A 27,179-nucleotide genomic window follows, 5' to 3' on the forward strand; every position below is an offset into this window, starting at 1 on the left:
GTGGAGGTGTTGTAGGCTGGAGGAGGTTTAGAGAATAGATGAGTGTGGAGGTGTTGTAGGCTGGAGGAGGTTTAGAGAATAGATGAGTGTGGAGGTGTTGTAGGCTGGAGGAGGTTTAAAGAATTGATGAGTGTGGAGGTGTTGTAGGCTGGAGGAGGTTTAAAGAATTGATGAGTGTGGAGGTGTTGTAGGCTGGAGGAGGTTTAGAGAATAGATGAGTGTGGAGGTGTTGTAGGCTGGAGGAGGTTTAGAGAATAGATGAGTGTGGAAGTGTTGTAGGCTGGAGGAGGTTTAGAGAATAGATGAGTGTGGAGGTGTTGTAGGCTGGAGGAGGTTTAAAAAATAGATGAGTGTGGAAGTGTTGTAGGCTGGAGGAGGTTTAGAGAATAGATGAGTGTGGAGGTGTTGTAGGCTGGAGGAGGTTTAGAGAATAGATGAGTGTGGAAGTGTTGTAGGCTGGAGGAGGTTTAGAGAATAGATGAGTGTGGAGGTGTTGTAGGCTGGAGGAGGTTTAAAGAATAGATGAGTGTGGAAGTGTTGTGAGCCATAGAGATTCAACACTAGCTATGTTGTGCTCACCAAAGTGTGCATAGACATCAGTCACCGCCTGGTTCATAGCCATGTCAATCAGCCCCCTGCCCAGACAGAAGTGAGGGAAGACCAGGAGGCCTTTCTTCAGCCACTCATTGAACTCTAACAAGGCCTGGGGAGCACAACAACAATACAATAAATAACAACACAATAAACAAAAACACAACAATTAACAACAATACAATAAACAACAACAACACAACAAATAACACAATCAACAACAATGACAACGCAATAAACATAAACGACAACAACAACACAATAAACAACAACAACAATAAAATAAACAACAACAGCAACACAACAAACAACAACACAATAAACAACAAACAAAAACACAATAAACACTAAGTAAACAACACAACACAATAAACAACACAACAAACAACAGCAACACAACAAAAAACAACATCAACACAACAAGCAGCAACACAATAAACAACAACAATACAGTAAACAACAACAACACAATAAACAAGAACAAGAACAACATCAACACAACAAACAACAACACAATAAACAACCACAATACAGTAAACAACAACACAATAAACAACCACAATACAGTAAACAACAACACAATAAACAACCACAATACAGTAAACAACAACACAATAAACAACCACAATACAGTAAACAACAACACAATAAACAACCACAATACAGTAAACAACAACACAATAAACAACCACAATACAGTAAACAACAACACAATAAACAACCACAATACAGTAAACAACAACACAATAAGCAACCACAATACAGTAAACAACAACACAATAAACAACCACAATACAGTAAACAACAACACAATAAACAACCACAATACAGTAAACAACAACACAATAAACAACCACAATACAGTAAACAACAACACAATAAACAACCACAATACAGTAAACAACAACACAATAAACAACCACAATACAGTAAACAACAACACAATAAACAACCACAATACAGTAAACAACAACACAATAAACAACCACAATACAGTAAACAACAACACAATAAACAACCACAATACAGTAAACAACAACACAATAAACAACCACAATACAGTAAACAACAACACAATAAACAACCACAATACAGTAAACAACAACACAATAAACAACCACAATACAGTAAACAACAACACAATAAACAACCACAATACAGTAAACAACAACACAATAAACAACCACAATACAGTAAACAACAACACAATAAACAACAACAATTAAACATGACTTGCTCCCTCTCATCCACAATTTGCCTCTCCCTCTCTCTCTCCCCCATCCTCACCCGGTTGTTCTCGAACAGTTCCAATATGAAGGTGAGGGCGCTGCTGTTGATGCCGATGAACAGGTTGATGCAGGACAGAGAGACGTAGGCTGTACTGGGGATGTTAAAGATGTATGACATGGGGTACATCATGGGGGTTACTGACCACCTAGATAGATAGATAGATAGATAGATAGATAGATAGATAGATAGATAGATAGATAGATAGATAGATAGATAGATAGAGAGAGAGAGATTTAGGATGTCAAAAGTGGGTCCAGGCTCTGTCGCAACCGGCCGCGACCGGGAGGTCCGTGGGGCGTTGCACAATTGGCCTAGCGTCGTCCGGGTTAGGGAGAGCTTGGTTGGTAGGGATGTCCTTTTCTCATCGTGCACTAGTGACTCCTGTGGCGGGCCGGGCACAGTGCACGCTGACCAGGTCGCTAGGTGTACGGTGTTTCCTCCGACACATTGGTGCGGCTGGCTTCCGGGTTGGATGCGTGCTGTGTTAAGAAGCAGTGCGGCTTGGTTGGGTTGTGTTTCGGAGGACGCATGGCTCTCGACCTTTGTCTCTCCCGAGCCCATACGGGAGTTGTAGCGATGAGACAAGACAGCAACTACTAATAATTGGATACCACGAAATTGGGGGAAAAAAGGGGGTAAAAAAAGGGAAGGGGGTTTGAAGCAGAGCATCGGAGAGGTCCCACAAAGTCTTCATAAGCAGCACACAGAAGCTTCCCAAATCATATGTCTAGTACTCACCCATACAGGAAGAGTAGGAGAACGAGGGCTGGCAGGTTGGTGGGTGAGGTGTAACACTTCTTGTCGAAGGCCAAAAAGATCCCCACCACCATGGCTGTACTGAGAGAGTAGTTCATCTGGAGAGACCGGAGATGGAAAATATGGGAAACATTTCAATTGATGAAATCCGGGTGAAACAAGTCACTGACACGTCAATCAGATTCCAATTTAAATGGCCGCCAGGGGTAGGGCGAAACTGTGATGGCTTTATACCTAAAAAAGACTTATTCAGACTTGCCCCAGGGCCCAGCTGTATGTACAATTTGGTACTTCTATCACAAAAGGCACAATTCAATATATTCAATACAGTTGGCAAGTAAGCATTTCATTGCACTGTGTACACCTCTGTATCCGCGAGCCTACCAGACGGGCTAAATGCTTTTTATGCTCTCTTTGAGGCAAGCAACACTGAAGTATGCATGAGAGCACCAGCTGTTCCAGACGACTGTGTGATCACGCTCTCCGTAGCCGATGTGAGCAAGACCTTTAAATAGGTCAACATTCACAAGGCTGTGAATAACGGATTACCAGGACTTGTACTCAGAGCAGACATTTTCAACCTCTCCCTGACCGAGTCTATAATACCTACATGTTTCAAGCAGACCACCATTGTCCCTGTGCCCAAGAACGTGAAGGTAACCTGCCTAAGTGACAACCGCCCCGTAGCACTCACGTCTGTAGCCATGAAGTGCTTTGAAAGGTTGGTAATGGCTCACATCAGCACCATTATCCCAGAAACCGTAGACCCACTCCAATTTGCATACCGCCCCAACAGATCCACAGATGATTCAATCTCTATTGCACTCCACACTGCCCTTTCCCACCTGGACAAAAGGAACACACGTGAGAATGCTGCTCATTGACTACAGCTCAGCGTTCAACATCATAGCGCCCTCAAATCTCATCACTAAGCTAAGGACCCTGGGACTAAACATCTCCCTCTGCAACTGGTTCCTGGACTTCCTGAAGGGCCGACCCCAGGTGGTAAGAGTAGGCAACAACACATCTGCCACGCTGATCCTCAACATGTGGGCCCCTCAGGGGTGCGTGCTTAGTCCCTTCCTGTACTCCCTGTTCACCCATGCCTGCGTGGCCAAGCATGACTCCAACACCATCATTAAGTTGGGGCGGCAGGGTAGCCTAGTGGTTAGAGTGTTGGACTAGTAACCGGAAGGTTGCAAGTTCAAACCCCCGAGCTGACAAAGTACAAATCTGTCGTTCTGCCCCTGAACAGGCAGTTAACCCACTGTTCCTAGGCCGTCATTGAAAATAAGAATTTGTTCTTAACTGACTTGCCTAGTTAAATAAAGGTAAAATTAAGTTTGCCGATGACACAATAGTGGTAGGCCTGATCAACAACGAGACAGCCTATAGGGAGGAGGTCAGAGACCTGGCCGGGTGGTGCCAGGGCAACAACCTCTCCCTCAATGTGATCAAGACAAAGGAGATGATTGTGGACTACAGGAAAAGAAGGTCCAAGCACGCCCCCATTCTCATCGACGGGCTGCAGTGGAGCAGGTTGTTCCTTTGTGTCCACATCAACAACAAACGAACATGGTCCAAACACACCAAGACAGTTGTGAAGAGGGCACAACAATGCCTTTTCCCCCTCAGGAGACTGAAAAGATTTGGCATAGGTCCCCAGATCCTCAAAAAGGTAATACAGCTGCACCATCGAGAGCATCCTGACCGGTTGCATCACCGCCTGGTATGGCAACTGCTCGGCCTCCGACCGCAAGGCGTTACAGATGGTAGTGGGTACGACCCAGTACATCACTGGGGCAAAACTTCCTAACATCCAGGACCTACAGTATATATTAGGCGGTGTCAGACTAAGGTTGAAAAAATTGTCAAAGACTCCAGTCACCCAAGTCATAGACTGCTACAAGCATCCCTTAACAGCTTCTACCCCCAAGCCATGAGACTGCTGAGCAATTAATCAAATGGCCACCCGAACTATTTGCATTGACCCCCCTTGTTTTTACACTGCTGCTACTCGCTGTTTATTATCTATCCATAGTCACTTTACCTCTGCTTACATGTACCTCGACTAACCTGTACTCCTGCACATTGACTCAGTGCCGGTACCCCTTGTATATAGCCTCATTATTGTTATTTTATTGTGTTATTTATTTATTTAGTAAATAGTAAATTTTCTTGACTCTAGGGCTTGTAAAGCATTTCACAGTAAGATCTACACCTGATGTATTCGGCGCATGTGACAAATAAAATTTGATTTGAATTCCAGGCGCTGGAAACAGGAGAGAGACACGGATTAAAAACAACATAAGAGTCTAGTTCCTCTCCAGGTTTCTTCCTGTAACAACTACTTCCTCTTCTGTGAGTTTAGTTAAAGTGACTATAAAGCACTTTTGTCACAAATAACAAAATAAAAAAAGGGCTTCATAAAGTAACAGTTTTATTGATTCATTGAAAGACGTACCATATCCCAGAAGAAGTTGGCTAACCAGTAGACAAGGGGGCTGACCCCGCTGACAAACTGGAGGTGTTTGGCCTTGGTTACTCTCTCCTGGATCAGGTAGAGGACAAACGAGGCTGGGATGAAGGACATGGCAAAGATCACACAGATAGCTGTCACGGCGTCTACTGATGTCTTCAACCTGGGAGAGGAGAGAGACAGACAGGTTAGATAACAGATAGCTGTCACGGCGTCTACTGATGTCTTCAACCTGGGAGAGGAGAGAGACAGACAGGTTAGATAACAGATAGCTGTCACGGCGTCTACTGATGTCTTCAACCTGGGAGAGGAGAGAGACAGACAGGTTAGATAACAGATAGCTGTCACGGCATCTACTGATGTCTTCAACCTGGGAGAGGAGAGAGACAGACAGGTTAGATAACAGCGAGATGGTCACCCTAGAAGACAGACAGATTAGATAACAGTGAGATGGTCACCCTAGAGGACATACAGGTTAGATAACAGAGAGATGGTCACCCTAGAGGACATACAGGTTAGATAACAGAGAGATGGTCACCCTAGAGGACATACAGGTTAGATAACAGAGAGATGGTCACCCTAGAGGACATACAGGTTAGATAACAGAGAGATGGTCACCCTAGAGGACAGACAGGTTAGATAACAGAGAGATGGTCACCCTAGAAGACAGACAGATTAGATAACAGAGAGATGGTCACCCTAGAGGACATACAGGTTAGATAACAGAGAGATGGTCACCCTAGAGGACATACAGGTTAGATAACAGAGAGATGGTCACCCTAGAGGACATACAGGTTAGATAACAGAGAGATGGTCACCCTAGAGGACAGACAGGGACACAGACAGACAGACACATAGTAGAAGGAAGATAACCTGGGAGTTGAGATGGGACAGACAGGTTAGATGGTCACCCTAGAGGACAGACAGGGACACAGACACATAGTAGAAGGAAGATAACCTGAATCAGAGGGGTGGGGGGGGGGCTGCCTTAATCCACATCCACATCATTAGCGCCCGAGGAACAGTGGGGTTAACTGCCTTGCTCAGGGGCAGAACGACAGATTTGTACCTTGTCAGCTCGGGGATTTCGATCCAGCAACCTTTTGGTTACTGGCCCAATGTTCCTACCCACCAGGCTACCTGCCGCCCCTAAAAAGCTCTACCTGATGAATCAACTGGCAAAACCCTCTTCATGACCCCTCCTCATGACCCCTCTTCATGACCCCTCTTCATGACCCCTCCTCATGACCCCTCCACATGACCCCTCTTCATGACCCCTCCTCATGACCCCTCCTCATGACCCCTCTTCATGACCCCTCCTCATGACCCCTCCTCATGACCCCTCTTCATGACCCCTCTTCATGACCCCTCCTCATGACCCCTCCTCATGACCCCTCTTCATGACCCCTCCTCATGACCCCTCCTCATGACCCCTCTTCATGACCCCTGACAGGATAAAGACCATAGCATTGAATTGGCTCAGCACAAGCCTGTGATTAGTTCTTGTGTTGTTTTCAAAGAGGGAACCAGTGTAACTTACACAGTGACTTCAGACAGCTGTTCCTTGGTGAGGTTGAGGGGGTGGTTGATGGCTGTGATGCCGTACTGCATGGGGTCAACGTTACGAGGCAGGTGGGCCCTCAGAATGGCGTTGTTGGCCACATTCATGAAGGCCACCATGGCGTGCCAGCCTTTGTTGTTGTACCAGACCTGGTTTGGGGAGCAGAGGTGCGTTCAATATACAACTAATTTTTTAAAGAAAAAAAAAGGATTAGCTGGATGGGATTAGAGGTACATTCGATTTATGATGTTTTTTTTGTTATATTCTGAAATATGGAGTAATATACTCTACCATTCAAAAGTTTGGGGTCATTTAGAAATGTCCTTGTTTTTGAAAGAAAAGCAATTTTTTTTGTCCATTAAATTAACATAAAATTGATCAGAAATACAGTGTAGACATTGTTAATGTTATAAATGACTATTGTAGCTGGAAACGGTTGCTTTTTAATGCAATATCTACATAGGTGTACAGAGACCCATTATCAGCAACCATCACTCCTGTGTTCCAATGGCACGTTGTGTTAGCTAATCCAAGTTTATCATTTTAAAAGGTTAATTGATCATTAGAAAACACTTCTGTAATTATGTTGGCGCAGCTGAAAACTGTTGACCTGAGTAATTAAATAAGCAATAAAACTGGCCTTCTTTAGACTAGTTGAGATTCTGGAACATCAGCATTTGTGGGTTTGATTACAGGCTCAAAATGGCCAGAAACAAAGACCTTTCTTCTGAAACTCGTCAGTCTATTCTTGTTCTGAGAAATGAAGGCTATTCCATGCGAGAAATTGCCAAGAAACTGAAGATCTCGTACAACGCTGTGTACTACTCCCTTCACAGAACAGCGCAAACTGGCTCTAACCAGAATAGAAAGAGGAGTGGGAGGCCCCGGTGCAAAACTGAGCAAGAGGACAAGTACATTAGAGTGTCTAGTTTGAGAAACAGACAAGTCCTCAGCTGGCAGCTTCATTAAATAGCACATGCAAAACACTAACAATTCCTACACTGTATTTCTGATCAATTTGATGTTATTTTATTGGACAAAAAATGATATTTTCTTTCAAAAACAAGGACATTTCTAAGTGACCCCAAACTTTTGAACAGTAGTGTACATACCAAAACAAATACAAATAAAACATTTAAATAAAAATATTATCAGTGTACTGCTTTTCAATATAATGTCTCAGGTAACATGACAATATCATACCGTGATTCAGAGGTATATGACAGCCTGTAACTAACTTACTTTGACATTGTATTCACTTTCCATGTATCTGAGGAAAGGTCCGATCTCCTGCAGCGATTGTTTTGTGTAGGGACCCTGCCGGAATTATTAAAAACAATATGGTGTAACTGAGCCAACTGTAAATCACACTCCCTTAATTCCTACCACTACTACTACACGCTCCAGCCCCCAGCCCAGGAGGCTGGTGAAAGGGAGGACAGCTCATAATAATGTCTGGAATGGATTGAATGGCATGGAAGATGTGTTTGATACAATTCCTTTAATTCCATTCCAGACATTATTATGAGCCCTTTCTCCCAAATGAAGGTGCCACCAGGCTCCTGTGCTCCAGAGCCCTGACCCACTAGGCCAGGTATGTAGTGATCAATACCCCAGTGACGTTGAGCATCTTCATCAGTTGAGAGAGGGTATCCTGGATCTGTTTAGGGCTGACTTCCAGTATGGGCAGCTGACCTCCAACAGACAGGCCTCCATACCTGAGGATCAACAACACAGTCATACAGACAACCCTCCAACAGACAGGCCCTCCAACAGACAGGCCTCCAACAGACAGGCCTCCAACAGACAGGCCTCCAATAGACAGGCCTCCAACAGACAGGCCTCCAACAGACGGGCCTCCGACAGACAACACTCCAACAGACAACACTCCAACAGACAACACTCCAACAGACAACACTCCAACAGACAACACTCCAACAGACAACCCCTCCAACAGACATGCCTCCAACAGACAACACTCCAACAGACAACACTCCAACAGACAACCCCTCCAACAGACAGGCCTCCAACAGACAGGCCTCCAACAGACAACACTCCAAAAGACAGGCCTCAGACAGGCCTCCAACAGACAGGCCTCCAACAGACAGGCCTCCAACAGACAGGCCTCCAACAGACAGGCCTCCAACACACAGGCCCTCCAACAGACAGGCCCTCCAACAGACAGGCCCTCCAACAGACAGGCCTCCAACAGACATGCCCTCCAACAGACAGGCCTCCAACAGACAGGCCTCCAACAGACAGGCCTCCAACAGACAACACTCCAACAGACAACACTCCAACAGACAGGCCTCCAACAGACAACACTCCAACAGACAGGCCTCCAACAGACAGGCCTCCAACAGACAGGCCTCCAACAGACAGGCCTCCAACAGACAACACTCCAACAGACAACACTCCAACAGACAACACTCCAACAGACAGGCCTCCAACAGACAGGCCTCCAACAGACAGGCCTCCAACAGACAGGCCTCCAACAGACAGGCCTCCAACACACAGGCCCTCCAACAGACAGGCCCTCCAACAGACAGGCCCTCCAACAGACAGGCCTCCAACAGACATGCCCTCCAACAGACAGGCCTCCAACAGACAGGCCTCCAACAGACAGGCCTCCAACAGACAACACTCCAACAGACAACACTCCAACAGACAGGCCTCCAACAGACAACACTCCAACAGACAGGCCTCCAACAGACAGGCCTCCAACAGACAGGCCTCCAACAGACAGGCCTCCAACAGACAACACTCCAACAGACAACACTCCAACAGACAACACTCCAACAGACAGGCCTCCAACAGACAGGCCTCCAACAGACAGGCCTCCAACAGACAGGCCCTCCAACAGACAGGCCTCCAACAGACAACACTCCAACAGACAACACTCCAACAGACAACACTCCAACAGACAGGCCTCCAACAGACAACACTCCAACAGACAACACTCCAACAGACAACACTCCAACAGACAGGCCTCCAACAGACAACACTCCAACAGACAGGCCCTCCAACAGACAGGCCTCCAACAGACAGGCCTCCAACAGACAACACTCCAACAGACAACACTCCAACAGACAACACTCCAACAGACAGGCCTCCAACAGACAGGCCTCCAACAGACAGGCCTCCAAAAGACAACACTCCAACAGACAACCCTCCAACAGACAACCCTCCAACAGACAACACTCCAACAGACAACCCCTCCAACAGACAGGCCTCCAACAGACAGGCCTCCAACAGACAGGCCCTCCAACAGACAGGCCTCCAACAGACAGGCCCTCCAACAGACAGGCATCCAACAGACAGGCCTCCATACCTGAGGATCAACAACACAGTCATACAGACAACCCTCCAACAGACAGGCCTCCAATAGACAGGCCTCCAACAGACAGGCCCTCCAACAGACAGGCCCTCCAACAGACAGGCCCTCCAACAGACAGGACCCCCACAGACAACCCCTCCAACAGTCAACCATCCAACAGACAACCCCTCCAACAGACAGGCCTCCAACAGACAGGCCTCCAACAGACAGGCCTCCAACAGACAGGCCTCCAAACAAAATCCCCCGAGACAAGAATCATCATTTCTACTAGAGGGTGAAACAGTGTATGACAAATAAGCTAAACTTAAACTGATATTTAGTTTGCTATGAGGTATGTTTAGAAAATAAATAAAAGCATACCTTTGTTCATTCACCCAGTATTTGCTCTTCAAACTGGAAATGGAAAACAAAATAATAAAATGACTATAACAGATGAACATATCTTCAGATGACTCCTGCTGTTTGACATGGATGACCGTGTCTCGACTGGCCTGCTCGGGTCAGGTTACCGTGGTAACAATCCTACAGAGAGATCTCTCACACCCAGCAGGGGGGAAGCGATGGAGAGGTATGGAGATGGGGGGGGGTTATGACACCTCACGCCCATTGTAAATCTAAGGCAGCAGACAAAATCCTTTGTCCTCTCAATATGGAGAACCGGCCTTAGAACATTAACATGCAATAAATGGACTTTAGGCCACAATGGTGGTAATGAAGATAGATGGAATATGAAAATCAATGTTGTTTTTGTTATGTTATTAAAAGTTAAAGTATGACGTTATAACGAAAACATTGTAACTTTAAGAGTTTTCCTAACATGTACATGATGTTTGTATTACTGTACGTTGTGTAGAAAATGTCCAGATCAAAGAGAATGTTTTTTATAAAGATGAAATGTGAAGTTAGTTGTCTAAATTGGATCTGAGTAAAATCCAGACCTCCTGCCTTCGTAACTAGTTACGCTCAGAGAACTGCCCTAAAGGTGGAAACGCCCATGACTGACCCGAGGGTATAAAACACGTGAGTTATTGCTCATGAGAGCAGTTTGAGTCAGTGGTCTGGCAGAGTGCCTTGGGCTCATGACGCGCGGTCACGAGAGAGTTAGCTCTTGTTCCATTGCTTTTCTACAGACAATGGAATTCTCCCGTTGGAACAGTATTGAAGATTTATGTTAAAAACATCCTAAAGATTGATTCTATACTTAGTTCGGCATGTTTCTGCGACCTGTAATATAACTTTTTGAACTTTTCGTCCGACGTTCGGCTGGACCTGTTTACCAAACGCCCTAACAAAAGAGGCTATCTGGACATAAATGATGGACATTATCGAACAAATCAAACATTTATGGTTTATGGCGCGTTTGGATTTGTTTACCAAACGCCCTAACAAAAGAGGCTATCTGGACATAACTGATGGACATTATCGAACAAATCAAACATTTATGGTGGAACTGGGATTCCTGGGAGTGCATTCTGATGAAGATCATTAAAGGTAAGTGAATATTTATAATGCTATTTCTGACTAATGTTGACTACCCAATTTGGCGGATATCTTTTCGGCTGCTTTGCTGTCTGAACGCTGTCCTCAGATTATTGCATGGTTTGCTCTTTCCGTAAAGGTTTTTAAAGATCTGACACCGCGGTTGCATTAAGGAGAAGTATATCTCTAATTCCATGTGTAACACTTGAATTTTTATCAACATTTATGATGAGTATTTCTGTAACTTGATGTGGTTCTCTACAAAATCAATGCATGTTTTAGAACTACTGAACATAACGCGCCAATGTAAATGAGATTTTTTGATATAAATATGCACTTTAGCAAACAAAACATACATGTATTGTGTAACATGATGTCCTATGAGTGTCATCTGATGAAGATCAAAGGTTAGTGATTCATTTTATCTCTATTTTTGCTTTTTGTGACTCCTCTCTTTGGCTGGAAAAATGGCTGGTTTTTCTGTGACTTGGTGGTGACCTAACAATCATTTGTGGTGCTTTCGCTGTAAAGCATTTTTGAAATCAAACACTGTGGCTGGATTAAGGAGAATTGTATCTTTAAAATGGTGTAAGATACTTGTATGCTTGAGGAATTTTAAATATGAGATTTTTGTTGGTTTGAATTTGGCGCCCTGCACTTTCACTAGCTGTTGGCGCTAGCGTCCCACATATCTCAGAGAGGTTAATCATTCGATGAGCAGCAGTCGTCACATCAATAATCAATACAACGTCACCACAACTGTAACAGATTGACATATAACCAGTGGACTTCTGATGTTTGACATGGATGACTGTAACTCTACCACACCTGTCTGATACAATATAATACACGTCTATGACGATGATCGCAGTTGGCGGTGTATGGACCCCTTACCTTTGTCTGATGAGGCTGGGGTAGGTTTTAACCAGGTAGTCTGTAATGTTTCTATCAGTCAGGTCCAGTAGTATATCTCCCGTAGCCTCTTTCCTCTGCAAATACATCACACACAACATATACCATCACATTGGATACATTAAAACGGTACTGGAGGAGTGGTTAGGACTGGCTAGGGGTACTGGAGGAGTGGTTAGGACTGGCTAGGGGTACTGGAGGAGTGGTTAGGACTGGCTAGGGGTACTGGAGGACTGGTTAGGACTGGCTAGGGGTACTGGAGGAGTGGTTAGGACTGGCTAGGGGTACTGGAGGAGTGGTTAGGACTGGCTAGGGGTACTGGAGGAGTGGTTAGGACTGGCTAGGGGTACTGGAGGAATGATTAGGACTGGCTAGGGGTGCTGGCGGAGTGGTTAGAACTGGCTAGGGGTGCTGGCGGAGTGGTTAGAACTGGCTAGGGGTACTGGAGAACAGGTTACAGGAGGACAGGTTACTAAAGGACAGGTTACTGGAGGACAGGTTACAGGAGGACAGGTTACTGGAGGACAGGTTCCTCAGGACAAGTTACTGGAGGATAGGTTACTGAGGACAGGTTACTGGAGGACAGGTTACAGGAGGACAGGTTACTGGAGGACAGGTTACAGGAGGACAGGTTACTGGTGGACAGGTTTCCGGAGGACATGTTACTAAAGGACAGGTTACTGAGGACAGGTTACTGGAGGACAGGTTACAGGAGGACAGGTTACTGGTGGACAGGTTTCTAAAGGACATGTTACTAAAGGACAGGTTACTGAGGACAGGTTACTGGAGGACAGGTTACAAAAGGACAGATCTCTGGAGGACAGGTTTCCGGAGGACAGGTTACTGGAGGACAGGTTACTGGAGGACAGGTTACTAAAGTACAGGTTCGGAGGACAGGTTACTGGAGGACAGGTTACTAAAGGACAGGTTTCTGGAGGACAGGTTTCTGGAGGACAGGTTACTGGAGGACAGGTTACTAAAGGACAGGTTACTGGAGGATGTGTTCCTGGAGGACAGGTTACTTAGGACAGGTTACTGTAGGACAGGTTACTGGAGGACAGGTTTCTAAAGGACAGGTTACTGGACGACAGGTTACAGGAGGACAGGTTACTGGAGGACTGGTTACTGGAGGACAGTTTACTAAAGGACAGATTACTGGAGGACAGGTTACTAAAGGACAGGTTACTGGAGGACAGGTTACTAAAGGACAGGCTGCTGTAGGACGGGTTACTGGAGGACAGGTTACTAAAGGACAGGTCACTGTAGGACAGGTTACTAAAGGACAGGTTACAGGAGGACAGGTTACTGAGGACAGGTTACTAAAGGACAGGTTACTGAGGACAGGTTACTAAAGGACAGGTTACTGGAGGACAGGTTACTAAATGACAGGTTACTAAGGACAGGTTACTGGAGGACAGGTTACTAAAGGACAGGTTACTGGAGGACACGTTACTGGAGGAGAGGTTACTGGAGGACAGTTTACTGGAGGACAGGTTACTGGAGGACAGGTTACTGGGGGACAGGTTACTGCTGTAACATATAAGAAACATCTAGTAGACACAGAGAACAGTCAGTATACTGACCTGCATAGGGGGCAGCCCCCCAGCTCCGATTGGACAGATGGGTAACATAGTCAGCTTCTTATTGGTGCTGCACTGGCAGGAAGGGGAGGGGTTTAGCAGGTGCCACTCAGGGCTCTGCAGGATGTTATTGGCTATTGAAGAAACCGCAGGTGTCTCCCAGCCCAATGTCTCATTCTCACAGGGCAGGTTTCTGTACGGACGAAGCAAACACACACACACGCACACGTGCACACGCACGCGCACACACGCATACACACACACACACAATACATTATCAGAGAACTTGGTGATTTATAGTTAGTAGAGTAGAGGGAGATTTCAGAATATTAGTCTTCAACCTAGAGCGGCTGGTACTCACTGTAGAGGGCTTCCTGCCATACAGCGAGTGCCAAGGCCAGGGGGGTTCAGCAACACCTTGGTGAAATGTCTCATCTGGTTGTTTTCCAGTCGCTCGTTACTGAGAAACGGAGGAAGAAAGAGAAGAAGAACAGGTTGAAGACCAGGGTCATGACCTACTGGTTAGATACCTAATATAATGTGATGTGAATAGGAAGACCAGGGTCATGACCTCCTGGTTAGATACCTAATATAATGTCATGAGAACAGGAAGAACAGGGTCATGACCTACTGGTTAGATACCTAATATAATGTGATGTGAATAGGAAGACCAGGGTCATGACCTCCTGGTTAGATACCTAATATAATGTCATGAGAACAGGAAGAACAGGGTCATGACCTACTGGTTAGATACCTAATATAATGTGATGTGAATAGGAAGACCAGGGTCATGACCTCCTGGTTAGATACCTAATATAATGTCATGAGAACAGGAAGAACAGGGTCATGACCTACTGGTTAGATACCTAATATAATGTGATGTGAATAGGAAGACCAGGGTCATGACCTCCTGGTTAGATACCTAATATAATGTCATGAGAACAGGAAGAACAGGGTCATGACCTACTGGTTAGATACCTAATATAATGTGATGTGAATAGGAAGACCAGGGTCATGACCTCCTGGTTAGATACCTAATATAATGTCATGAGAACAGGAAGAACAGGGTCATGACCTACTGGTTAGATACCTAATATAATGTGATGTGAATAGGAAGACCAGGGTCATGACCTCCTGGTTAGATACCTAATATAATGTCATGAGAACAGGAAGAACAGGGTCATGACCTACTGGTTAGATACCTAATATAATGTGATGTGAATAGGAAGACCAGGGTCATGACCTACTGGTTAGATACCTAATATAATGTCATGAGAACAGGAAGAACAGGGTCATGACCTACTGGTTAGATACCTAATATAATGTGATGTGAATAGGAAGACCAGGGTCATGACCTCCTGGTTAGATACCTAATATAATGTCATGAGAACAGGAAGAACAGGGTCATGACCTACTGGTTAGATACCTAATATAATGTGATGTGAATAGGAAGACCAGGGTCATGACCTGGTTAGATACCTAATATAATGTGATGAGAACAGGAAGACCAGGGTCATGACCTCCTGGTTAGATACCTAATATAATGTGATGAGAACAGGAAGACCAGGGTCATGACCTGGTTAGATACCTAATATAATGTGATGAGAACAGGAAGACCAGGGTCATGACCTCCTGGTTAGATACCTAATATAATGTGATGCATCTGCAAGCACAAAACAGTTCAGGTGGCTGGTCCAAGACCATGAGATCAGGACCAGCCAGGATCAGAGTATTCAGACATTGAGATTAAAATCCTGTGTTGAGTTCTCTTGGTGAGTTGCCTGTATCATTCTCCGTACTGCGAAAGACTAACCTGAAGAAAGTTAGCTGCTTTCCATACATCCAGGGAGTGAGGATGAGGGGGGGGTACTCTCCGAACGGAGGCACGATCATGGTGAAGATCAGGGCTATCAGGACGAAGCTAGCAGGCAGGACGATCTGGGGACACGAAACCATTCACACTATTACTCAAAGGGATACCATCCCAGTTTTACTCTGACCTTATGTGACCTGACCTGGTATAATATTCTAACTCTGAATAACAAACCATCCCCTAGCCCCTAGCCCCTAGCCCCTGACCAGCAGGACCAGGAAGTGCTTTATGACCAGAATACCTTCCCATCTATATTTTATCCATCCCTCCCTCCCACCACCCATCCCTCCCTCCCACCACCCATCCCTCCATCCCTCCACCCCTCCCTCCCTCCCACCACCAAACCCTCCATCCCTCCACCCCAACATCCCTCCCTCCATCCCACCGACCACCCATCACACCCTCCCACCCTCCCATCATCCCTCCATCCCACCCTCCATCCCTCCCTCCTTCCCCCACCCCCACCCCCCCCACACCATCCCTCCCTCTATCTAGTTGTAGTCCAAAACCTGTGCGAGGAAGTCTTTGTATGATCTGGTAGCATGGTGAAACCTCTTGACCAGCAGGGCCAGAAACTGCTTCATGACCAGATTGGCTCCTTTGACCTGACTCGACCCTTTCCCAGCGCTGTCGTCGTCATGGTTACCCCCACCGTTGGCCTGCTTCAGACCGTTAGCCTCTGTGTAAAGTAGGAGAAGACAGTCACTAGGAAGTGGATATATTTGCCCGGCAGGTTCAAAGGTTAAGGTTTAGGCATAGGGTTCCTCAAACTGTGTTAGCTTGCTGAGCTAAAGCATTAGCTTAGGATTTCAGGAAAGATAGTCTCGCTTGGTCTGACTTACATGCTTTTCCAAAGTGATACTTTGAGTCTTGTCTTGCCAGACTAAAGGCACCAACCATTTAAATGTCTCTAGGCAAGCGCCTGGTGTGAAAACAGGCTGAGTGGCGGATTCTAACCTTCAGGTTCACCCTCCTCCACACCAACTTTACTGCAGCTTTTGGTTCTCTTCAGCAACATCCACTGTTCTATGGGAGGGTGGTCCACAGTTCACAACACAAGACATCAAAACACCGTGACACTTCACAACAACAACGTCATCGTCGACAACAACAAAACAGGAACTACTTACAAGACGAACATTCATAAGTTGTAAAAAGAAGGAAGTAAATTAGAGAGGAGTAGACTGTAGGGACAGTGAGTGTGGTAGATTGGAGAGGAGTAGACTGTAGGGACAGTGAGTGTGGTAGATTGGAGTGGAGTAGACTGTAGGGACAGAGGAGTAGACTGTAGGGACAGAGGAGTAGACTGTAGGGACAGAGGAGTAGACTGTAGGGACAGAGGAGTAGACTGTAGGGACAGAGGAGTAGACTGTAGGGACAGAGGAGTAGACTGTAGGGACAGTGAGTGTGGTAAATTGGAGAGGAGTAGACTGTAGGGACAGAGGAGTAGACTGTAGGGACAGTGAGTGTGGTAAATTGGAGAGGAGTAGACTGTAGGGACAGAGGAGTAGACTGTAGGGACAGTGAGTGTGGTAAATTAGAGAGGAGTAGACTGTAGGGACAGAGGAGTAGACTGTAGGGACAGAGGAGTAGACTGTAGGGACAGAGGAGTAGACTGTAGGGACAGAGGAGTAGACTGTAGGGACAGAGGAGTAGACTGTAGGGACAGTGAGTGTGGTAGATTGGAGAGGAGTAGACTGTAGGGACAGAGGAGTAGACTGTAGGGACAGTGAGTGTGGTAGATTGGAGAGGAGTAGACTGTAGAGACAGTGAGTGTGGTAGATTGGAGAGGAGTAGACTGTAGGGACAGTGAGTGTGGTATTTACCTGGAGTTTTGGCATTGGCTGCTGCCTCTTCCCCATCTGCTGTCACCTTCAGAAAGATCTGGAAGGAAGAAACATCAGCTATTCATTTGGACCCAGTGTATGTGTTGAAATGGAATACAGGCCCCCTACTCTTGTACCCCTGACAATGTGTGCCAAATTTCACCATGATCCCGAGTAGGGCTGTGGCGGTCCTGAAATTTCGTCAGCCGGTGATTGTCAAGCGAATAACGATCGGTCTCACGGTAATTTACCGTTAATTAACAGAAACACATTTAGCATATCCTGGCTTCCCCACACAGCCTACAAGCCACTGATGCAGACCTACAGATCTACATTTTAAAAAATCTAATAAATCCATGTAATATATTCTACACCTTCACAATAAATCCATGTAATATATTCTACACTTTTACAATAAATCCATGATTTATTTTAGACAGGTCTAAAGAAGCATGATATGAAGAAAATGTAGTCTATTTCAGAAGATCAGAATAGCATCCTCTGAGTCAATCCTTCTGTTAGGTCCTGATCTGGCTGTGCCATATGGATGTGTTCTACACTAGTTCATTTAGCAGACAAGATTTCCTTCTATTCCTTCTATTTTATAGTATGAAGAATACAATTGAACAAAGTTGAATAAAATATAAAACATTTCTCCAAACGATTTGAGGGAGTACGCAGACACGTGGCTATTCTGTGTTGAGCGGTTAACAAAGAAATAGGTCCTCCTATCTGCTTAATATACAGCTATTAATGTAACTTTAGTTGTTCTATAAACGTTGGGCTGTTTGTTTTGATGTTTAATACATTGTAAGGCTGCATGACGGAGACTAATGATGACTTGAAAAAAAGTTGCGGTATCAGCTCTGCTTTGTTTTTTTGCGCAGGATGTACTGTCACTGTCCTCAAACTCCCTCATAGATGAGCCAAGGCGCAGCGTGCTTGTAGTTCCACATCTTTAATAGGAGTGAAACCTTCACAGAAACTGAACGTGACGCAACCGTGGCGCACACAAACACTCACAGAAAATAAAGAATTACCAAACAAACACAGGTGGTAAAAAGGCTGCCTAAGTATGACTCCCAATCCGAGACAAAGATAGACAGCTGTCTCTGATTGGGAACCATACCCGGGCCAACAAAGAAACAGACAAACTAGAATGCCCACCCAAATCACACCCTGACCTAACCACATAGAGAAATAAAAAGGTTCTCTAAGGTCAGGGCGTGACATGTACCCACTACATCATTCTCTCATTCACAATTTGACGAGCACTTGATAATGCCTCAGATTTCACTTCGGCATCCCCTTTGTGTGGCCGTAATGCAAACTAAAAAAAAATCCATGCCTTTTACAGCCTGGAGTGCCGAGTTGTGCCCTTCTCCCTGAGTACTAAGCAATCCGAAGCGCCTCTCACTCACATGGCTCTCCATAAAGTGATCGGGTCTTTCTGACAGGCTACAAATGAAGACAGACACATCGAGGATGCAACTGCGCACGTCCCAGCTCCCCTACCAGATTCCCCTCCTCCCCAGTCCTGTCTCCCCCTACCCCCAGTCTCACCTCCCCTACCACATTCCCCTCCTCCCCAGTCCTGTCTCCCCCTACCCCCAGTCTCACCTCCCCCACCAGATGCCCCTCCTCCCCAGTCCTATCTCCCCTACCCCCATTCTCACCTCCTCCAGTGAGGTGTCAGAGATGCCGAAGCTGCTGAGGCCCATGTCTCCCAGTGTTTCCTCTAGTTCTCTGAAGAGGGAGGCGTAGGCCCGGTGCTTGAAACCCTTGTTGGGCAGCAGGAAGGTCAGCTCCTGGCCGATGGCCTCGATCAACTTGGCTTCTGGGACGTGGTGATGGATCAGCGTGGTGATGTTGTCCACGTCACCTGGGAGAAGATAAAGGTTTTGTACATAGATAGATTGTTTGATTGACTTATTGATGATGAGGGAGGATGGACACGGGGTGAATATTACAGAACTAGTGGTTGATTAGAGTATCTAGACACACACACACGATCACACACACTTCCCCACCATCCAGAGCTCTCTCCAGCTGCTGGGACTGGCCCTGGGATTCCTCTTTCACCTTGGTGCAGGTGGAACAGGTACAGGAACACTCTGAGGCACAGTCACACTCATTCTGATAGACAGAGAGAGAGAGAGAGAGAGAGAGACAGAGAGAGAGAGAGAGAGAGAGAGAGACAGAGAGAGAGAGAGAGAGAGACAGAGAGAGACAGAGAGAGAGAGAGAGAGAGAGAGAGACAGAGAGAGAGAGAGAGAGAGAGAGAGAGAGAGAGAGAGAGAGACAGAGAGAGACAGAGAGAGAGAGAGAGAGAGAGAGAGAGAGAGAGAGAGAGAGACAGAGAGAGAGAGAGAGAGAGAGAGAGAGACAGAGAGAGAGAGAGACAGAGAGAGAGAGAGAGAGAGAGAGAGAGAGAGAGAGAGAGAGAGAGAGAGACAGAGAGAGAGAGAGACAGAGAGAGAGAGAGAGAGAGAGAGAGAGAGAGAGAGAGAGAGAGAGAGAGAGAGAGAGAGAGAAGAAACAACAACAACATGTTTAAAACACTTTAAAATTTGACCCGTTTCAAGAAACTAGGTGTATGTTGCACGTCCATATTTCACAGGAGAGGTTTTGTTTATAAAAAAATGCAGAAATGCATTCTGGAACATCTGAACTATCATGTGCCCTAATAACAAAAACGTGTATGTCGTCTGTAAATACGAATGAAATGGTTAAATAACGAGCCTAGTTGGTTTAGCCACGAAAAAATACAGGAACCTTCCTGTTAGCCATGATTGGCTGAGATAATGAGTGGGCCGGACATGCCGAGAGATGAGTTCGGATTGGTCTGCCATGTAGCATGCTTCTGTCTATCACATGAGCTGCTAAGTATGTGTGGATAATCCTGTCGATCGCGGCTTTTTTTGAAAAATATGAAGACCTGAAAAAGTTTAGCTATTGCTCTCCTCATTGCTGCCCTGAAGTGGTCCCGTGAGGCTCAGTTGGTAGAGCATGGTGCTTGCAACGGCAGGGTTGTGGGTTCGATTCCCACGGGGGACCAGTACGAGAATGTATGCACTCACTACTGTAAGTCGCTCTGGACAAGAGCGTCTGCTAAATGGCCAAAATATATATATATATATTTAATAGTGCTATTGGAAAAAATTACGATGGAGGATGATCGTGCTGACTCTGAAAATGAATCAGACGATGAGGAAATCCCTGATTTTGGTAAGAACATTTGAATTGAACCAGACTTCGTAGAGTCTTCAGATGACAATGATGGGGAAGAAACGGTGTCTTTTGTCACAGAAGAAGTTGACAGAGTTTTGAAATCAGTGGAATGCCCGGTCAAAGCAGAGAGATGATTTTCAAATGTGGAGAAAGTAGAAAGACTGTTGGATAAAACACCTGTCTCCGGATTACATCTTCAAACGAAGGGCAACCATGGCATCCGTGACAGAGGAAGAAACATTCATCCATGTGTACAGGTAAGAGTCTAGCTACATTTTCAGATATTATATGTTTCTAATTTTGTCAGAAAGTTGTTTTCATTTCAAGTTAAGTCCTACTTTTTGCTAGCTATCTAACGTTAGCTGGCTGGCTCGCTAGCTAACGTTACATGTACGATCTGTGTATAGCTAATGTTAGCTGGCTGGCTCGCTAGCTAACGTTACATGTACGATCTGTGTATAGCTAATGTTAGCTGGCTGGCTCGCTAGCTAACGTTACCTGTACGATCTGTGTATAGCTAATGTTAGCTGGCTGGCTCGCTAGCTAACGTTACCTGTACGATCTGTGTATAGCTAATGTTAGCTGGCTGGCTCGCTAGCTAACGTTACATGTACGATCTGTGTATAGCTAATGTTAGCTGGCTGGCTCGCTATCTAACGTTACATGTACGATCTGTGTATAGCTAATGTTAGCTGGCTGGGCTCGCTAGCTAACGTTACGTGTACGATCTGTGTATAGCTAATGTTAGCTGGCTGGCTCGCTAGCTAACGTTACATGTACGATCTGTGTATAGCTAATGTTAGCTGGCTGGCTCGCTAGCTAACGTTATGTGTACGATCTGTGTATAGCTAATGTTAGCTGGCTGGCTCGCTAGCTAACGTTACATGTACGATCTGTGTATAGCTATTAGCTGGCTGGCTCGCTAGCTAACGTTACATGTACGATCTGTGTATAGCTAATGTTAGCTGGCTGGCTCGCTAGCTAACGTTACATGTACGATCTGTGTATAGCTAATGTTAGCTGGCTGGCTCGCTAGCTAACGTTACGTGTACGATCTGTGTATAGCTAATGTTAGCTGGCTGGGCTAGCTAGCTAACGTTACATGTACGATCTCTGTATAGCTAATGTTAGCTGGCTGGCTCGCTAGCTAACGTTACATGTACGATCTGTGTATAGCTAATGTTAGCTGGCTGGCTCGCTAGCTAACGTTACATGTACGATCTGTGTATAGCTAATGTTAGCTGGCTGGCTCGCTAGCTAACGTTACGTGTACGATCTGTGTATAGCTAATGTTAGCTGGCTGGCTCGCTAGCTAACGTTACGTGTACGATCTGTGTATAGCTAATGTTAGCTGGCTGGGCTCGCTAGCTAACGTTACGTGTACGATCTGTGTATAGCTAATGTTAGCTGGCTGGCTCGCTAGCTAACGTTACATGTACAATCTGTGTATAGCTAATGTTAGCTGGCTGGCTCGCTAGCTAACGTTACATGTACGATCTGTGTATAGCTAATGTTAGCTGGCTGGCTCGCTAGCTAACGTTACGTGTACGATCTGTGTATAGCTAATGTTAGCTGGCTGGCTCGCTAGCTAACGTTACATGTACGATCTGTGTATAGCTAATGTTAGCTGGCTGGCTCGCTAGCTAACGTTACATGTACGATCTGTGTATAGCTAATGTTAGCTGGCTGGCTCGCTAGCTAACGTTACATGTACGATCTGTGTATAGCTAATGTTAGCTGGCTGGCTCGCTAGCTAACGTTACGTGTACGATCTGTGTATAGCTAACGTTAGCTGGCTGGCTCGCTAGCTAACGTTACATGTACGATCTGTGTATAGCTAATGTTAGCTGGCTGGGCTAGCTAGCTAACGTTATGTGTACGATCTGTGTATAGCTAATGTTAGCTGGCTGGCTCGCTAGCTAACGTTACATGTACGATCTGTGTATAGCTAATGTTAGCTGGCTGGCTCGCTAGCTAACGTTACATGTACGATCTGTGTATAGCTAATGTTAGCTGGCTGGGCTAGCTAGCTAACGTTATGTGTACGATCTGTGTATAGCTAATGTTAGCTGGCTGGGCTAGCTAGCTAACGTTATGTGTACGATCTGTGCATAGCTAATGTTAGCTGGCTGGCTCGCTAGCTAACGTTACATGTACGATCTGTGTATAGCTAATGTTAGCTGGCTGGCTCGCTAGCTAACGTTACATGTACGATCTGTGTATAGCTAATGTTAGCTGGCTGGGCTAGCTAGCTAACGTTATGTGTACGATCTGTGTATAGCTAATGTTAGCTGGCTGGGCTAGCTAGCTAACGTTATGTGTACGATCTGTGCATAGCTAATGTTAGCTGGCTGGCTCGCTAGCTAACGTTACATGTACTATCTGTGTATAGCTAATGTTAGCTGGCTGGCTCGCTAGCAAACGTTACATGTACGATCTGTGTATAGCTAATGTTAGCTGGCTGGCTCGCTAGCTAACGTTACATGTACGATCTGTGTATAGCTAATGTTAGCTGGCTGGGCTAGCTAGCTAACGTTATGTGTACGATCTGTGTATAGCTAATGTTAGCTGGCTGGGCTAGCTAGCTAACGTCATGTGTACGATCTGTGCATAGCTAATGTTAGCTGGCTGGCTCGCTAGCTAACGTTACATGTACGATCTGTGTATAGCTACTGTTAGCTGGCTGGCTCGCTAGCTAACGTTACATGTACGATCTGTGTATAGCTAATGTTAGCTGGCTGGCTCGCTAGCTAACGTTACGTGTACGATCTGTGTATAGCTAACATTAATTGGCTGGCTCCCTAGCTAACGTTACGTGTACGATCTGTGTATAGCTAACGTTAGCTGGCTGGCTCGCTAGCTAACGTCACGTGTACGATCTGTGTATATCTAACGTTAGCTGGCTGGCTCGCTAGCTAACATTACGTGTACGATCTGTGTATAGCTAATGTTAGCTGGCTGGCTCGCTAACTAACGTTACGTGAATAATCTGTGTAGGAGCTCGAGAAAGGTATACCTGAACATTCAAGGTCCACATTTGCATATAGAGATTTTCAGATCCACAGTCACACTCATTCCGACAGAGAGAAGGACAACATAATTGTAACTCTCTGCCAGGTCCTTTACACAGAGCTACTCTACCAGGTCCTTTACACAGAGCTACTCTACCAGGTCCTTTACACAGAGACTCTCTACCAGGTCCTTTACACAGAGACTCTCTACCAGGTCCTTTACACAGAGACACTCTACCAGGTCCTTTACACAGAGACACTCTACCAGGTCCTTTACACAGAGACACTATACCAGGTCCTTTACACAAAGCTACTCTACCAGGTCCTTTACACAGAGACACTTTACCAGGTCCTTTACACAGAGACACTTTACCAGGTCCTTTACACAGAGACACTCTACCAGGTCCTTTACACAGAGACACTCTACCAGGTCCTTTACACAGAGCTACTCTACCAGGTCCTTTACACAGAGCTACTCTACCAGGTCCTTTACACAGAGACACTCTACCAGGTCCTTTACACAGAGACACTCTACCAGGTCATTTACACAGAGACACTCTACCAGGTCATTTACACTAAGCTACTCTACCAGGTCCCTTTACAATCTTTAACACAGAGGCACTCAGAGGCATATAGTTATTCTGAGAGAGGAGAATGACAACATAAGCATTGTCCACTTTAGCCAATTATCTGGCCCTTTTAATACTATTCTAGTGTATCACCATCTCTTGAATACTACTCTAGTGTATCTCCTGTTGAATACTATTCTAGTGTATCTCCTGTTGAATACTATTCTAGTGTATCTCCTGTTGACTACTATTCTAGTGTATCTCCTGTTGAATACTACTCTAGTGTATCTCCTGTTGAATACTATTCTAGTGTATCTCCTGTTGAATACTATTCTAGTGTATCTCCTGTTGACTACTATTCTAGTGTATCTCCTGTTGAATACTATTCTAGTGTATCTCCTGTTGACTACTATTCTAGTGTATCCCCTGTTGACTACTATTCTAGTGTACTAAAACAAGAAGCTCCCACGCTGAGGTCTGTCCAACGCTGGTCCGACCAAGCTGACTCCACACTCCAAGACTGCTTCCATCACGTGGACTGGGAGATGTTTCGTATTGCGTCAGACAACAACATTGACGAATACGCTGATACGGTGTGCGAGTTCATTAGAACGTGCGTTGAAGATGTCGTTCCCATAGCAACGATTAAAACATTCCCTAACCAGAAACCGTGGATTGATGGCAGCATTCGTGTGAAACTGAAGGCACGAACCACTGCTTTTAATCAGGGCAAGGTGTCTGGTAACATGACTGAATACAAACAGTGCAGCTATTCCCTCCGCAAGGCTATCAAACAAGCTAAGCGCCAGTACAGAGACAAAGTAGAATCTCAATTCAACGGCTCAGACACAAGAGGTATGTGGCAGGGTCTACAGTCAATCACGGACTACAGGAAGAAACCCAGCCCAGTCACGGACCAGGATGTCTTGCTCCCAGGCAGACTAAATAACTTTTTGCCCGCTTTGAGGACAATACAGTGCCACTGACACGGCCTGCAACGGAATCATGCGGTCTCTCCTTCACTGCAGCCGAAGTGAGTAAGACATTTAAACGTGTTAACCCTCGCAAGGCTGCAGGCCCAGACGGCATCCCCAGCCGCGCCCTCAGAGCATGCGCAGACCAGCTGGCCGGTGTGTTTACGGACATATTCAACCAATCCCTATACCAGTCTGCTGTTCCCACATGCTTCAAGAGGGCCACCATTGTTCCTGTTCCCAAGAAAGCTAAGGTAACTGAGCTAAACGACTACCGCCCCGTAGCACTCACATCCGTCATCATGAAGTGCTTTGAGAGACTAGTCAAGGACCATATCACCTCCACCCTACCTGACACCCTTGACCCACTCCAATTTGCTTACCGCCCAAATAGGTCCACAGACGATGCAATCTCAACCACACTGCACACTGCCCTAACCCATCTGGACAAGAGGAATACCTATGTGAGAATGCTGTTCATCGACTACAGCTCGGCATTCAACACCATAGTACCCTCCAAGCTCGTCATCAAGCTCGAGACCCTGGGTCTCGACCCCGCCCTGTGCAACTGGGTACTGGACTTCCTGACGGGCCGCCCCCAGGTGGTGAGGGTAGGCAACAACATCTCCTCCCCGCTGATCCTCAACACTGGGGCCCCACAAGGGTGCGTTCTGAGCCCCCTCCTGTACTCCCTGTTCACCCACGACTGCGTGGCCATGCACGCCTCCAACTCAATCATCAAGTTTGCGGACGACACAACAGTGGTAGGCTTGATTACCAACAACGACGAGACGGCCTACAGGGAGGAGGTGAGGGCCCTCGGAGTGTGGTGTCAGGAAAATAACCTCACACTCAACGTCAACAAAACTAAGGAGATGATTGTGGACTTCAGGAAACAGCAGAGGGAACACCCCCCATCCACATCGATGGAACAGTAGTGGAGAGGGTAGCAAGTTTTAAGTTCCTCGGCATACACATCACAGACAAACTGAATTGGTCCACTCACACAGACAGCATCGTGAGGAAGGCACAGCATCGTGAGGAAGGCGCAGCAGCGCCTCTTCAACCTCAGGAGGCTGAAGAAATTCGGCTTGTCACCAAAAGCACTCACAAACTTCTACAGATGCACAATCGAGAGCATCCTGGCGGGCTGTATCACCGCCTGGTATGGCAACTGCACCGCCCTCAACCGTAAGGCTCTCCAGAGGGTAGTGAGGTCTGCACAACGCATCACCGGGGGCAAACTACCTGCCCTCCAGGACACCTACACCACCCGATGCTACAGGAAGGCCATAAAGATCATCAAGGACATCAACCACCCGAGCCACTGCCTGTTCACCCCGCTGTCATCCAGAAGGCGAGGTCAGTACAGGTGCATCAAAGCTGGGACCGAGAGACTGAAAAACAGCTTCTATCTCAAGGCCATCAGACTGTTAAACAGCCACCACTAACATTGAGTGGCTACTGCCAACACACTGTCAATGACACTGACTCTACTCCAGCCACTTTAATCATGGGAATTGATGGGAAATGATGTAAATATATCACTAGCCACTTTAAACAATGCTACCTTATATAATGTTACTTACCCTACATTGTTCATCTCATATGCATACGTTGATACTGTACTCTATATCATCGACTGCATCCTTGTGTAATACATGTATCACTAGCCACTTTAACTATGCCACTTGGTTTACATACTTATCT

At 46.0% G+C, this 27,179-nt stretch overlaps 1 protein-coding gene across 1 annotated transcript in view; it reads right to left on the bottom strand.

Moving 5' to 3' along the window:
* Nucleotides 1-27,179, bottom strand: part of LOC112259680 (retinal-specific phospholipid-transporting ATPase ABCA4-like) — a 97,288-nt gene that overhangs the window by 15,505 nt on the left and 54,604 nt on the right. The window contains exons 26-42 of the mRNA XM_042329161.1: nucleotides 19,715-19,820; nucleotides 19,361-19,566; nucleotides 17,685-17,742; nucleotides 16,816-16,884; nucleotides 16,368-16,537; nucleotides 15,799-15,923; nucleotides 14,347-14,445; nucleotides 13,989-14,178; nucleotides 12,388-12,482; nucleotides 10,375-10,407; nucleotides 8,290-8,395; nucleotides 7,920-7,994; nucleotides 6,657-6,826; nucleotides 5,102-5,279; nucleotides 2,620-2,735; nucleotides 1,879-2,026; nucleotides 580-703 (exon numbers count right to left, since the gene is read on the bottom strand). Of these exons, the coding sequence (XP_042185095.1) occupies nucleotides 580-703; nucleotides 1,879-2,026; nucleotides 2,620-2,735; nucleotides 5,102-5,279; nucleotides 6,657-6,826; nucleotides 7,920-7,994; nucleotides 8,290-8,395; nucleotides 10,375-10,407; nucleotides 12,388-12,482; nucleotides 13,989-14,178; nucleotides 14,347-14,445; nucleotides 15,799-15,923; nucleotides 16,368-16,537; nucleotides 16,816-16,884; nucleotides 17,685-17,742; nucleotides 19,361-19,566; nucleotides 19,715-19,820 (2,068 nt within the window). The remainder of the gene's footprint in view (nucleotides 1-579; nucleotides 704-1,878; nucleotides 2,027-2,619; nucleotides 2,736-5,101; nucleotides 5,280-6,656; nucleotides 6,827-7,919; nucleotides 7,995-8,289; nucleotides 8,396-10,374; nucleotides 10,408-12,387; nucleotides 12,483-13,988; nucleotides 14,179-14,346; nucleotides 14,446-15,798; nucleotides 15,924-16,367; nucleotides 16,538-16,815; nucleotides 16,885-17,684; nucleotides 17,743-19,360; nucleotides 19,567-19,714; nucleotides 19,821-27,179) is intronic.

The sequence above is a fragment of the Oncorhynchus tshawytscha genome, linkage group LG10, assembly GCF_018296145.1.
Source record: "Oncorhynchus tshawytscha isolate Ot180627B linkage group LG10, Otsh_v2.0, whole genome shotgun sequence".
In the NCBI taxonomy this organism is placed as follows: Eukaryota; Metazoa; Chordata; class Actinopteri; order Salmoniformes; family Salmonidae; genus Oncorhynchus; species Oncorhynchus tshawytscha.